Here is a 15,229-nt window from a genome sequence, read left to right on the forward strand (position 1 = left end):
TAGGAGCCATGGAGTAGGGGCTTAAACAGCCTCTCCCCTGGATGGTGCTCCAGGCTGCAAAGGGGTCAGTCAGGCTGCAGCCTCCTGACCAAGATACCCCGGTGATCTGTAAGCAGACAGCCAAGTTGTGTACTGGGCGTGCTGTGCTCTACTCTGTCTGGGGCCTCCCTGCACTGGTCAGAGCCTACTTCATCACCTCCTTCCCATTCTGTGTGAGCATGTGACCCCTGCAACGACTGACGGGGGCAAGGACTGTGTCAGTGAATGCTCTCTCCTGGGAAGCTGGAGATGCTGACTGGGTGGCTCATGTCCTCCACTCCTTGGAAGATGGTATCGTATAAACCTCAGGCATTTCTGTGCGGGTTGCTTTTAGGGAAACAGTCTAAAAGAGGTTTCTTGAAGGCAAAGCTCCATCAATCCCAAATGTTCTAAGTTCTTTCTAACCTTGACTTAGGCAGGAGGAATAAAAGACATTAACGTAACATTAGATTCAGTTACCAAAACACAGGGCTGTCCCGATCATCCTTGACTGTGTAGTACTCTTTGTCGGTTTCAATGGCTTTGGTTAAACCGAAGTCTCCAATTTTCACTTGGTGCTCACTCTCAACGAGGACATTTCTTGCTGCTAAGTCCCGGTGAACGTACTGCCGAGACCCCAAGTAGTCCATCCCCTGAGGGAGAGAAGTCAATGTAGAGTCATTTGCTAATGGTCAGTTCAGGCCGTGTTTTGTATCCATCACTGCATCTCAGGAAAGCACAAATGCCGTTTCATTTACCTGTCATGCATTTCTGTTGTTGTTGTTTTTACTCTAATGCAAGTAAAACCAACCCAATTCAAAGAAATACATATTAAATCACCCATATTAACAACTCAGCTCATTTTGTCAGTACTGGCTAATTTTCATCCAAATCATGCAGAGCAATATGAACTCAGGTACAATTACTGGAAAGCTTCCCCCTGCAGTCTAATTACAAACCAATTACCCAGGACAGAGTGCCTGATTTTTTAATCTTTAACATGCTTTTTTTTTTTTTACCTTACAAATCTGAACAGCATATTTTAACTGTTGTTTGAGGTTAATTTTGTTCTTATTCTTTGGAAGATATTCCTTAAGGCTTCCTGAAGGTAGAAACTCCATGATGAGCTTAATACCATTTCCTCCTGTCAAGAAAAGAACACCCATCAGGGCAAGGCTGCCAGATGAAGGAACTGTGGGGGAGTAGAGGGTGCAGGATCAGGAGACATAGGCCCCGAACTGATTTCAGTGTCACTCCCCACCCCGAATCCCAGGCAAGCTACTTAACCTCTTTAAGCCCCTGAACCTCAGGATCCTCAGCAGTGAACAGAGATAGTGACACGTGTGTACAGAACCCAGTCATCAGCACCCCCTGAGCTAACAGTGCTCTGCGAACCACCACAGATGACTGATTTTTAAAACTTATGAGCCACATCATTTCATTACCAGTTTTAGAGTATAATATGTGGGTGTTGGCTTATAAAAAAAGATATTAGTAAATACCACTTGCCACCTTGATTGGTGGCACTGGCCGTATAACCCCAGAAGCTCCCTTAGTTTTCACACCAACCCCACTTTGCACAACATACCGTCTTCTGTACAGATGCCTTTGTACTTCACAATGTTCTCATGATATAGGTTCCTTAAGATTTCAATTTCCTTCTTCAGATCAGCTATGTGGTTACCTCCACTCTCAGGCTTCAGGGATTTGACAGCCACCTGCTCCCCGGTATTGTCACCCTCAGGGTCGTATCTGCAGAGCTCAACCTTCCCAAAGTGGCCCTGGAAGGAAAGATGCATGTGCCTGATGAGAAAAGCCCCCACCCCGGGCCAGCAGGAACATTCAGAAGATGACGCTTGCTCCTCGTGCTGTTCCCACGAAGGCCAGGGGTACACAGCACAGTCCTACCTTACAGGCGGCGAACTGTCCCCCCCCCCCCCTTCCCCACCCACCACAGCCCCTCCTCTCTTGGTCCCACATGCCATCCCCTCTATTACTGAGCTAAGACAAGGAAGTATCAGGGGACTATTGAACCAACACATCGATCCCAGTTTCCGTGAAAACACAGCCCACAAGGAAGGTTATTTCTGGACCTGCAGGATGACTATGGCATTCTCTGACAGCCACGGGCCCAGGCAGCGGGGCAGGCGCCACGACGTGGCTGAAAAGGGCACTGCACGATGGGTGTTCAGGAGACGTGGGGTCAGACTTCTCCTGAGCCACTGGACAGGGAAGGCCCAGTGACCTAGTCTTCTGAGCTGGCTCCAGAGGCACTTGATGTGCACAGACCCTCAGGGTGTTGTGAGGCACTAAGGACACTGTTATGTGTCCAGCACATGGCCCAGGCACACAGAAGACACTCCACACAGGACACAGTCTGTGTTCGCTTAACTCAACTATTGAAAATCTGTATTTAGACACAAATCCCAGTAGCTTTTCTGGTCACCTTAACCGTTAGGAAACTCCCACTCGAGGTCCAACGGAAAACTGACATTCTATGTGGCCTTCTGTGTAGTAAATATCCCTTATTTAAGCAGCCACACAGCAAAGTCCAAGATAGGGACTTTTCTGTTTCTACCACATCTATACCTATTCCCCCCATATCTCTCTCTTTCCATTCTCTTCCACCCCTTGGAGAAAAATCGAGTCTGGAGGGAGCAGACCAACATCCTGTGTGCATATCCAGCCACCTGGGCAGGCAGGTATATGCACACTGCTGCTGTGTGCCAAGCGGAGACTCCCCTGTAATTCCAGTGGCCCAGGGAAAACCCAGTGAGATGCCTTCTCTTCATAAATCTTGGCCCAGAAACAGAGAGAATGGAGAGTGGTTTTAGACGCAGAAGAGGTCAGACGGTCAGCAGGGGACTCCAGCCTAACTTGCCTCTCCCAAGTCACGGATTCTCTTCAAGAACCGCTTTTCAAAATGTGTGGGATCCACTTCGGTTGCCGGCTTTCGTTCCGAAACAATGTCTGGATCTAGCAGAGGAGGAAAGAAACCATGTTAAGAAGGAGTGACTGCCGTCCACAGGCTCCTAGTTACTCTGCTGCTTCCCCGGGGAACTGGCTGGTCTCATGCAAACACTGCACGACAGGGTCTTACTCTGCTCCTCCAGTTTATTGATGTCTCTCATGATGGCTCGGAAGAAGGGTCTCTGGTTGGGGTCATAGTTCATGCAGCGGGTCATGAGGTCAGCCAGCTCCTTACAAGATGGTGTCACTGGCCGGCACCGGCTTTCATAGAATCGCTCTTTCTGTAAAGAAGAAAACCACATGGGAGAAACCAAAGGTACCACTCACTAACCCTTCAGCACCAGTTACCATCCCTAATTTATTTCCCCGATAGCTCTGCATAAAGGCAGGTTTCACAAACCTGTGTTACTATTGCCTTATTCCGGCCTGGGGAAATGTTAGTCCCCATACTAAAATCCAAATTCAAGTCAGATGGGCGGCAGACCCAGGCCTGAACCTGCTGCATTCTAGTGCAGTCACGCAGCCTTCCTGGAATACAACTTGGCAGACTCTTCAAATCCTTTGACTCATTAATTCCAACTATAAAATGACTCAGAAGTCAGATATAAACAAAGATTTATGTTCAAAGATACTCCCTGCAGAATTAGCACATTACAAATTTAAAAACCTAAATGCCAAATATAAAATTAGTTAAGTAAATTTGAGTTTAATGAAACAACTCTTACATTAAATTTGTAAAATTGTAAGACATATTTATGCAGGAAAGTACTCCCAATATTAAATTAAGAAGTAGAGCCTGTATAACTATATCTAGCATGGTCTCAGTTGTGTTTAAACAAGACAGACAGAAACAGACTGAAAGACAAAATACCAAAGGGCTAACTAGTGGTGAGGAGCGACTGGAATATGATGACTGCTGTTTTTTCTTTTTCATAGTTTTCTATATTTTCCAATTTTCAACTGTTTATCACTTCAAAATTCTAAAACAAATAATTGATACTACTTTTAAAAATTAAGGGGCACCTGGGTGGCTCAGTCGGTTAAGCGTCCGACTTCAGCTCAGGTCATGATCTTGCGGTCCGTGAGTTCGAGCCCCGCGTCAGGCTCTGTGCAGACAGCTCAGAGCCTGGAGCCTATTTCAGATTCTGTGTCTCCCTCTCTCTCTGCCCCTTCCCTGCTCATGCTCTCTCTCTGTCTCAGAAATAAACATTAAAAAAATTTCAGAAAAAAATAAAAATAAATAAATAAATAAAAATAAAAATTAAGTGAAACCATGACCCTCCAGTTAAAAAAAAAAAAATGTTTATTTATTTTTGAGAGACACAGAGAGAGCACAAGTGGGAGACAGGCCGAGAGAGGGAGAGAATCCAAAGCGGGCTCCAGGCTCTGAGCTGTCAGCACAGAGCCCAATGCAGGGCTTGAACCCACAAACTAAGAGATCATGCCCTGAGCCGAAGTCGGACACTTAATCGACTGAGCCACCCTGGCACCCCTACCCTCCAGTTTCTAGTGAATCTCATGAGTACTGGTTTCTCCTCTGTCCCTGGGGATCCTTGGTGGAAGTGGGGAGACCTCAGAGGATGAGGAAGAGGAGGAGCTGGAACTGAGCTGGGAGCTGCTCTCGCCTCTCAGTGTCACGCTCACTTCCCCGCTCTGGTGCAGCCACGTGGAAAGGCCATCCAAACCCATCAAGGGTACTTGGGAGGAGAGAAGGAGCCCTCTTTTATCAAAGGTACAAGCCCTTCCTTACACCATTCCTGCATGCTGCTTAGCCCTGAGTACACAGCAGGTGCTGAATAGATACTGACTTTTCTCCAAAAACCCTAGAATGAAAATCCCAAATAGCAGAGTTATAGATCTGAGGGCTTCCCTGCTGGTTTTGACTTAACTCCGCTTTCCCAAGCCCTGTACTATGTTTACCTGGCCAAAGTTAACTGGTTAAACATTCTACCTCTTCAGGATCTCCTACAGGTGCACCCTCCACTCTGGATTTCCATTACCACTTCCTGTCTCTGTCCTCACCACTGAGAGCCTCAGAGCGTGTGGTCACTCCTTAGCCTGTCCATCCCAACCACGGTGTCTAGAAGACCCGTCCCCATGCTGACCTCTAAGCACCTCACTTCTCCACGCAAACTCATCAGTGTCCCACATCACCCCTAAGTACAATTCTGTAGCCTGGAATTTAGGGCTTCCAATAATCTGACCCAAATAACCTTTCCCACCTTACCACCTGTCATTCCTCTCCATGCTTGAGGCAAACGAAACCACTCATTGCTTCCCACGGACAACTGAAATGCCACCTTCCCCTGGATTTTGATCAATCCCTCCCAGCTCAAAGTGATGCTGCTGCCCCCATAAATACACGAGACACATTCCAATAATTGAACCACTAAGTCAGGATCAGTGGTCCTTGATTGTCATTTTACTACTTTATCCCTTTAGAGTTATAGTCTTCACACTTTCTACCAGTAAATTTAAGAGTGGGTCAGACCTTTCTGGTTTTGCACTGTAGCTGAAGGACCCAGGCATGTGCTGAGGCTCCCTGCGTCTCCATTACCTGAACTGTGAAATGAAGGTGATGGCACTGCTGTATCTAAGTTGCAGGATTCTTAGGCCGCTGGTTTCACATATTATGTGAAGAATCCTCGTTCTTGCTATTATACGCGAACTCTCCTAACCACACCCTAAGGTCCTCAAGGAAAGCCAAGGCCTGTGTCTATTTTATAGTGAGCCTCCAGCTTTTACTTCGAACAATGCCTCGCAGTAGAAACTCAACAAGTATCTGTGTTAATGTTGCTAACAGGTACTTCAAATCTGAGATAAACACTACCATAATGTACTACTGAGCACATATCGTGTGCCTGGCATTGTGCATGCATTATTTCATTATTTACTTAATCTTCACAACAGCCCTGCAAAATAGGTAGTATTTATCCCCATTTTACAGATGATGAAACTGACAGGGAAGTTAAGTGACACTTTCGAGGTCACACAGCCAGGAAGCCTGTGGAGGACAGTCAAAGCCGCCTCCATCTCTTCCCACAACATGAGGCTCCCTGACAACTGCTGAGACGTTCACGAGGGCTCAAGGAGTCCTCACTCAGCTCTCACCCCGGAAAGCAACTGCTCACCTCAATCAGTGTCTTGTCTTTCAGAGGGATCTCGCCATTGTAGCAGATTTCCCAGAGTGTGGTTCCAAAGCTCCATTTGTCAGCGGCCACACTCAGGTTCTTGGAGTCTTCAACACACTCGGGAGCAATCCACGGGATTCGTTCTATGCACTCTGGAAAAAGACCAGAGAGATTTCCAGATCAGTTTCTGGAAATGCCAGGGTTGTAAATCACTGTCATTGCAGCAGAAACTGTGAGCTAACGAAGAAACTATTTTAAGCAGTGCTTTCCAAACATGGGCCCGGGGGGAGTTTGTGAAGGGTGCCACTTTCCAGGCCTCTCCGCCCGGGCACGTGCTCCACCATGCAGCAGTCTTAGGGCCAGCAGATGTGTCCATTTATCACAAGCCCCCAGGAGGGTCACATAGGGCCAGGCTTCCGAAGCTCTGGCCTCAGATGACAGCAAAGCACCCTGGGGAAGGCCAACACCCCGGGGAAGGAGAACAAAGGCTTAAGAAAGAAAAGGCAGAGGGGCACCTAGGTGGCTCAGTCGGTTAAGCATCCCACTCCTGATTTCGGCTCAGGTCACAGTTTGTGAGATCAAGGCCCACATCGGACTCTGCACTGACAGGCAAAGCCTGCTTGGGATTCTCTCTCTTCCTCTCTGTCTGCCCCTTCCCCACTTGCCTGTGTGTGTGCTCTCTTTCTCAAAATAAATAAATAAACATTAAAAAAAAAAAAGAAGAAAAGGCAGGGAAAGACAAGAGGCCCATACATGCAGAGCAGGCATGGGCTCACCTCACTCATGCATTCTGCACAATCACCCTGCAATTGTGTGTTTGCTTCGTGTGGGAAAGAACAAGGGAATGAAAGCCTGAGGTGAGGCTGTCATACATCTCTTGCACCTGGCTACTTCTGCAGCCCTGTTCTGGCTTCCTGCCAAGGCTAGTGATCTGAGTAGACACCCCTGCTGTGTCCCTCAACAAGCACTGTGGCCTCCAGCAACAGCCTCCTGGCTCCTGCTGGAAACAGAGGCAGTCACAGTCAGGCCCACCTCACTGACCCACAAGGCCCAGATGAAATCCCACTGCCTCCCTGAATCACCTGTCCCCAGCTAGGTGATATCGCTGTCTCTGAATGCCCATAGCATTTTACCGGCACCTCTTGGGGATACCCAGGCTCCTCTACTAGTTCTGGAGTCACCAGTGTCTGCGCCCCAGGTGCTTTCTGAGGACAGGTCCCGGGACAGATTCAGGGCTGAATCTTTGCTGACTGGTGAGAGATGGGCGGGTGAGGGGCACTACATAGGCACTAAAGAATGCTTCCCATTTCCCTGCTAAGGAGTGAATGATTTCAGTTGTATTTGTAAGTCCTGTTTTCATCCTGGTTCCCTTCCAAACTTAGCCCATTCTTTGACCTACTGAACAAAACTCTAAGAGCCCAGCACTGTGCTTGGTGGCTGGCCGTCACAGGCCAGGGCCACGATGAGATCCCACACACGGCCTCGAAGGCTAAGAGGCAGAGTACTACTTGGGCAGTGCTGGTTGCAGTGTCTTGGCTCCTGGGCCTGTCTTTTCCTTCACAGCCCTATAGTTCACGATGACCTCATTCAAAGGCCACAAGAGCACAGCTATCACTTGGGGGCCTCCCCCAACAGCTCACCAACTACAGTGGAGGGCCAGGAGACCCGGCTCCTCTCGACACCTCTGTGACCATCCCTGGGCCCAGCAGCCTCCCTCTGTGCTACCCTAGCACCTCGAACACAGCTCTTTTATCGTCAGGACCACACGTGCCTTGGGTGAGTTTCTCCTACCACACAGCTCCCAGAGGGCAGGGACTGGCCCTCCCTACCCTCCACATCTCCCTCGGCCCCCAGGGCACAGCAGCAGCACCAGATGCCTGTCTGCTAAAGTGTCCTTCTTAAAAGGAAACACACCAGAGCCCTAGCCCCCTTCTCCCTGCTGGCCTGACCTTAATTCAGGTAGGGACAGGGAGGGTGGAAGGGTGAAGGGCACAGATGGGAACTGGGGTGGGAGGAAAGGGGAGACCCACCTTGCCTGGACAGCACGGTGATGGGGATACCGGGGTCACTGAGCTTGATGAACGGGCCGAACTCACTGTCGATGCCCTCACGGGCCAAGAGGAGGTTTTTAGTGCACACATTTCCGTGGACCAGGTCTTTATCCTCCTGCAGAGTGAGAAGGGTGAACTCAGTCAAGTTGCCCATGGGGCTGCCCGTCTTCCCTCCTTCCTTCACTCCGTTTCCAAGCCTGGCTCCTCACATCATCTCTCCATATTCCCCAGCGACAGCCATGCCTGGGCAGCCTAGCTCTCTCCCCAGTCATCTGTGTGACTCGTGTGTATTACACCATGGCCCTGCGCCCTGGTCCCCTCACCAGTAAAACGGGGATAATGGCAGAGTGGGCCTCATAGGGCTTCTGTGAGAATGACACCAAGGAGAACGTGTAGGACCCCTGAACGGCTGACCCACAGTAAGCACTACTGACGCTGGCGGTTTCACTCATTCGTGTGACAAGAATCGCACTATTTCTACTCTTACCTACAGTGCAGTACAGAAGTCAGTCCTCTGACATGATACAATTTCCATCAAAACAGGATTCGTACACAAGCACACGAACAGCCCCAAATGACCAAGGTCGAGGCCACTAAGCACCAGGCACACCTGTGTTTAACCACAGAGAACAGGCCCCTCCAGCCCACCTCACCAGAGTCCCTTCCTGCCACCACCCACTCCGGCATTCTGGTTCCTGATGGGGGCCACCACAGACTCCAGAACATACTTACCAAGTAACTCAAGGCACTAGCCAGTTGTTTGGCAACTTTAAACTTCCACGGTGTGGTGAGGACATCACTTTTCCGGTGCATGAAGAGATCCAGGGGCCCCCCCTCCACAAACTCCTCCACCATGATATCTACAGGCACAAAAGTAGCCACAGTAGGGACAGTATCTTCCCTCACCCCAAGGGGAGCCCACTTTACTGACTGGTCCTCGGCTTGGGAGGACACAACCATCCTTGTGAGGTGCAAACAGCAGAATGAGCGCTTACACCTCTGCCCCCGCCCAGACGCCTTCTTCTCTCTCAGCGTGCTCACCCCACCCTCCCGGGTTCAGCACAGTGTGCAGTCAGGGCTGGCAACAGTAAACGTTCGAGAAATGAGTGAAAAAAACAAATGGGGCTTAATTCCACATCCACTATTAAGCACAAGAACTGCTGCAAGAGGCAAGAAGCCCAGGCAAGGTAAAGGTGGCATCAGCCCCGAGTCATCCCCACAGTGCCAACGCTCCCAGCCAGGGCAACCTCCCCTTCCACAGCGAATACACTTACTTTCCACATCTCGGACACAGACGCCATAGAGGTACACGATGTGTTTGTGGGAGACCTGCCTCATCATGCTGGCTGCCTCAAAGAAGGCCTGTGGGAGAAGAGGACAAGGAATGCTAAGGGTCAGACTCCACTGCTCTGATGCCAAAGGGGCTCTGCTGAGAGGAAAGTCAACGGGTCCCAGGAAAACTCATCACTGTCATCCCAGGCCCTGAAACTGCTCCCCTGGCCTTGCCTGTCCAGAGGCATTGCTAAGCCGGCTGGGATACGGGATATATTTAGACAACCTAATAGGATACAGAGCCAGGCTGGAAGGAGAGGCTAGCTGACAATTTCCCCATTAGATACGCATATCCACCACTTTCTCTCCATTAAACTTTGAGAAATAACAATGTTTGGCACTGTGTTAGAATAAACAAAAAAACCAGGCAGATCTCAGTCAAGACTTGGCTTTATCACTCTAACAGTTTGTGGGATCTTGGGTAAGTCCTTTTACTCGTCTGGGCTTTAATTCTGTAGACTGTGAAGTGATACACCAGGGACTATATAGAGTCCTGGGCTCCACCACAAGGACCTCTAGATAGGAAACAGGAGGACAGTGGGAGGGCCAGGAAGGGACAGGCTGCTCAACCCACTTCATCTTCAATCCTCCTTCACTTATTTTCCACGCCGGCTTTATCTCAGATTGTACTCGAAGAAAGGCATCCAGACTAGATGAGGAGTCTGGAAACCACAAGACCAAACTAAAGACAAAGGTTCTTCCAAGCTCACTGTGCTCCACTGGCTCCAGAACTGGGGGAGAAGAGGGGACGGGGTTATGAAGGAGACACTTACCAGAGAAATGTCCCTGTGGCTGGGGTCTAAGACTTTGAGGATCACTTTTATTCTCTTTTCTTCGGAAGTTCCTTCGTCATCTTTGTAATCCAGAAGGGTTCCAGAGTAGATATGCGTCCGCGTGCCTCTCCCAAGGTGCTCGCCCTGAAGAAGGAAGCAGGAGGTTGGGGTGATGACCCCTCTCTGGGGCTGCACTGAGGACTTAATGGGAACACAGAATACCAGCAGGGGTGGGGCAAAGGCAAAAGAGCCTCCAAAGATCACAGTCTCCCCATGTCTTGTCCCCGTCAGGCCTCCAAAAGAAATACAAAGCTATTTAACCAAACACAGATGTGGTACTTCCTGGGCCCCAGGAGACAGTTACAGTCCCAAACGGTTCCTTCCCTTCTACTTCCAGGAAACAACCTGTGGCTAAAACATAATCCTGACCAATCATAAAACTTCTAGTAGCGCCACCAATAGTCTCCAGTGACAGCAGCCCCACCCTCACCTCCAAAGTGGACTCAGAGAGGACCCCACGGGGGCTCCTCTACTACAGGCCAGGGTACAAAGAAAAGGGGCTTATTAGTGATCATGCTACTGCTCACTGGCCATTTAACTTGAGACATTCTTTCCTTAACCCCTTTCTGTGAACAGGGATAACAATCGTACCTGCCTCCCAGGGCTGTGTTAGAATCAAGTGAAGAGGCAGGTATAAAGGCTCCAGGTACAGAGTCTGGCACATCATGGCAGAAACGATCTGCTGGCTGATATGTTCTGTTTGATTGCCCTCTAGACCAGGCACTTGTTCATTTTTCAGCTATCTACCCAGTATGTGTGTCTGTATATGCACATGCGTGCTAAGCTTTAAAATTTGTGATGCATTTACACGTGGACCTGCCCTCACAATCACACAGCGGGGGAAGGGGGGTCAAGGCAGAGGCAGAGACTGGAAGGATGGGCCTTCAGTATCCTCACATATGAAAGAGAATAATACCACCAAATAACCGGTATGAGGACTCAAAGCCTCACACCCAAAAAGCAAAAAGCCCTTAGCACATAATCATCTGTCTCTAAGGAGTCTCCCAGTTCAAGCTTTAATAATTCTGAGTTAAACATTCTTAATATTGGGAAACCAAAATGTGATTCATAAAACTCAGGCACTCTCAAGCTACTGACATTAACCTCACAAAGTCTGTTAAGTTATGGTGCTATTATTCTATTATGCCAGCACGTTCTGTAAACGCAGAAAATGGATTCCCTTGGAATCAGCCTGCCCCTACAGGAATGTATACAATCGTTAATCGGGTATATTAATTTGCACAAATGCCACCATTTGTCATCTGTCATAGCACAGTGGCGATGCATCTGCCCTGTCTCCCATATCCTGGCGAGGTCCTGTGACTATTCATTAAAGCTGCGTCTGTCATGAAGCGGTTCATCAAGATTATGGGAAGTTGTGTTCCCAGAACATCCCGTAAAAGCCATATGCTTGCAGAATAATTACTCTTCCCCAGAAGGGTTGCTTATCCCAGCAGCCAAGCCATGGCAACAGGCCTCCACAGTGCCCCACGGAGGGTCCTGCGTGTTACACATTGGCTTCCTTCCGTGCTGCTCCCTCTGCCTTTGTCTGATGCTTGCTGTGTATCCTCTGGGACTCCGCTTGGATGCCGCTTTCCCAGGAAGCCATTTCTGTCCTCCCGAGGCTAAGCGGCATGGTCCCATCTGACAGTCCCACATCCTGCTGTATTTCCCTACTTAGACTTGAGTCTTGGTAACGAGATTATCTACTTAAGATGCGAGTTGGCTCTTCCAGCGCACCGTGCACCCGCCAAGGGTTGCCATCACACGTGACACGTGAAAGTGCTCACTGTTGGCTAGATGAGTGCCGGGGGCACGGAGGGTGGCTATGATCTGTGCAGAGGTTCAAAGGCAAGGAAAGAAGGAAGGGCCCAAGTACAGGACCAAATTTAGGCAGGAAAAAAACCCAGGGTACTGCCATTCTGGTGATTTCAATCTCTGGCCACAGCTCCAACTCCACCAGAAGGACAGAACACAACACAATCTGGCCCTCAGTGAAGGATTTATCAAGGGAAGTGAGAGGCAGCTGCAGCTGCGGACCTCGATGCCCTGAAACCCTGCCCAACAGTTTCAGGGATTAACCTAAGAAAGTATACTAGCAAACCAACCCCAAGCCTGCCACCTTCCACTAGGCTCCCTAGTAGACATGAGCCCACAATTCATTCTCCAACACCTCCAAAGTGTCACAGTTTCTCCCAGGCAGTAAACGTTCCTTCCCTCCAAGGCTGCTGGCAGGCTGTCTCCTTGGCCTCCCTGGTGTGTGGCTCCACACCATGCTCCACTGGGGCAAGGGCATGGAAGAGAACATGGGGTTTGCCCTGGGCCTCACACCCTTAGCCCGAGGGTAGCTACAAGGGAAACTGGGCCTGCCTACAGCTGCAGACTCTGGGCAAGAGGCCTCCCAAGCTGGGACAACGGTCCAAGGGACCTATCTCTCAAGGCAGTTCTCCTGCCTCCTTACTGTATTCTGTATTCCCCCAGCTTTGCTCCCTTTGGAATCCTCATCTGAAAGCCCAGGGTTGAACTTTAGAAGTGCTCTGTCACAGCATGTGGTGGGTTAACGAGGGTCATCAGCCCAGACTCCCCCCATGGACACCCTACTCTTGCCTTGTCAGCATTCCCACCAAGTTCTCCAACTCCTTCTATCTGCAGAAGACCACTCCCCGGAAGGTCCTGTAACCCTAGATAACCCCACAAAGCCTGACTAATCCATTTCCTTCAAAGACAAAGTGTCTCTTGGGAACATGAGCAAAGCTGGGTAGAATGGCAGGGTGCTGGCTGAACAGCTTTAGCTACAAAAGAAAAGTCTCGGTTTTTTTGTTTTTGTTCTTTCCAATAGGATTTCCCCAAACCCAGACTCCAGTCCCCCAAATCCTCAGACTGCTTGCCATGGGGAGGCAGGACCAAGGTGGACCCAGGAACCTTAGCAATGACTCACTTGCACGATATCTTTCTTGAGGATCCGGTCAAAACTCAGCTGGCTCATAGAGTAGACAGGCTGCCACTCCTGGGCTTTCTTAGTAGCCACCAGCAAATTGGAGATCTCTGCGGGAGAGAACAAAGAAGACTGAGCAGGGCAGCGAAGGTCCAAGATCCCAGTTGGCCAACGTCTGCCGAACCATGGAGCTTGCTGAACACAACATTTGTACATTTGTTGCTTCAATCATTCAACGAATATTTATTAAGTACCTGATTCCTGCCCTCCAGGAGCTGCTAAGGCAAATAACAGAGCCTAAGCTAATTGAGTAATCAACCAATCGAAAGGCAAGCTCCCATTTGTGCAGCTGCTCTCAAAGGTTGCGAGAGCAGGGTCTGTTCTGGCAGCAGAACTCAGGGAAGGTTTGCCTAAGGAAGTGAAATTTTAAAATCTGAGAACAGAAACTCCCCGAAGGCAGGGGCCACCATCTATCTTATTTCCTGCTCTACCTCCACAGCCTGGTACATATAGTAGGTACTCAGTGAGTATCTGTTAAATGTGTGAATGAATAATCAGGATGAAGGATGAGAGCTGAAGAGGGAGGAAGAAGCAGTACGTTGGGCCTAGGGAGTGAGGGGAACTGAGTTAGGAAGGTAAAAAAACACTGGTTTTGTGTAAAAAAACAGGACAAGTAATCCAGAGAGAAGGTTGTACCTGAACCTTTCTGGGCTCCCTGCAGTGCCTGACTCCAAGGAGGTGCTATCTAAATGTACAGATTATGAGCAGACCATCCCCAAATACCACTAATTCAAACAGCAAACTGAACACTTCACAAAATCTGCTGGGCAAGGGGGAGCACAGGAGGCTGATGGAATTTATAACCCACAGAAGGAGACTTCCCACCATGGAGCCACTTTGAGCTATGTCACTGTGGGGAAAGAGAGCACCTTCCAGATTCAGACTGGCAGTGAGAGGGTTCTGGAACCCTGGAAGAACTCCACCCATGAGCACTAAGTACTAGGTCCCTACATTAGGCCAAGTAACTCAAACATGGTCTCTCAAGTCCTCACTTCCTTGCAGGGCACATTTGTTTTCCTTTTTTTGTTTTGTTTTTAATTTTTTTTTAATGTTCACTTATTTTTGAGAGAGTGAGAGACAGAGCATGAGCAGAGGAGGGGCAGAGAGAGAGGGAGACACAGAATCCGAAGCAGGCTCCAGGCTCCGAGCTGTCAGCACAGAGCCCGACACGGGGCTCAAACTCGCAAACCATCAGATCGTGACCTGAGCTGAAGTTGGACACTTAACCGACTGAGCCACCCAGGCGCCCCTAAGCATCCAACTTTGGCTCAGGTCACGATCCCAAAGTCTGTGGGTTTGAGCCTGGCATTGGTCTCTGTGCTGACAGCTCAGAGCCTGGAGCCTGCTTCGGAATCTATGTCTCCCTCTCTCTCTCTGCCCCTACCCCGCTTGCACTGTCTCTCTCAAAGATGAAAAAAATTCTTAAAAAATTTTGTAATAGGGGCGCCTGGGTGGCTCAGTCGCTTAAACGTCCGACTTCGGCTCAGGTCACGATCTCGCGGTCCGTGAGTTCAAGCCCTGCATCAGGCTCTGTGCTGACTGCTCAGAGCCTGGAGCCTGTTTCCGATTCTGTGTCTCCCTCTCTCTCTGACTCTCCCCCATTCATGCTCTGTCTCTCTCTGTCTCAAAAATAAATAAACGTTAAAAAAAATTTTTTTTTTAATTTTGTAATAAAAAAAATCTAAGTTAGATTTTTAAATCTACTTACTATAAAATCTGTACAATAGTGGTTAAGAGTTGAGAACTGGTGTCCTCCTATGTTCAAATGGTCTTTGCTCCTACCGTGTGCCTTGGACAAGTGTGCCTTCCACTCCTCTGAACACTGATCTTCTCATCAGCAACATGGATGGTAATAACACCAACCTCAGAGGAGGTTCTGGGAGCCAGAAACTAGGTTCA

The 15,229-nt window shown here is 49.2% G+C and overlaps 1 protein-coding gene across 1 annotated transcript in view; it reads right to left on the reverse strand.

Moving 5' to 3' along the window:
- Nucleotides 1–15,229, reverse strand: part of JAK1 (Janus kinase 1) — a 129,617-nt gene that overhangs the window by 4,061 nt on the left and 110,327 nt on the right. The window contains exons 12-22 of the mRNA XM_040470498.1: nt 13,274–13,380; nt 10,276–10,419; nt 9,445–9,532; nt 8,903–9,030; nt 8,150–8,285; nt 6,120–6,271; nt 3,119–3,269; nt 2,900–2,994; nt 1,607–1,799; nt 1,038–1,162; nt 499–671 (exon numbers count right to left, since the gene is read on the reverse strand). Of these exons, the coding sequence (XP_040326432.1) occupies nt 499–671; nt 1,038–1,162; nt 1,607–1,799; nt 2,900–2,994; nt 3,119–3,269; nt 6,120–6,271; nt 8,150–8,285; nt 8,903–9,030; nt 9,445–9,532; nt 10,276–10,419; nt 13,274–13,380 (1,492 nt within the window). The remainder of the gene's footprint in view (nt 1–498; nt 672–1,037; nt 1,163–1,606; nt 1,800–2,899; nt 2,995–3,118; nt 3,270–6,119; nt 6,272–8,149; nt 8,286–8,902; nt 9,031–9,444; nt 9,533–10,275; nt 10,420–13,273; nt 13,381–15,229) is intronic.

The sequence above is a fragment of the Herpailurus yagouaroundi genome, unplaced genomic scaffold, assembly GCF_014898765.1.
Source record: "Herpailurus yagouaroundi ecotype Mexico unplaced genomic scaffold, PumYag 77, whole genome shotgun sequence".
NCBI lineage: Eukaryota > Metazoa > Chordata > Mammalia > Carnivora > Felidae > Herpailurus > Herpailurus yagouaroundi.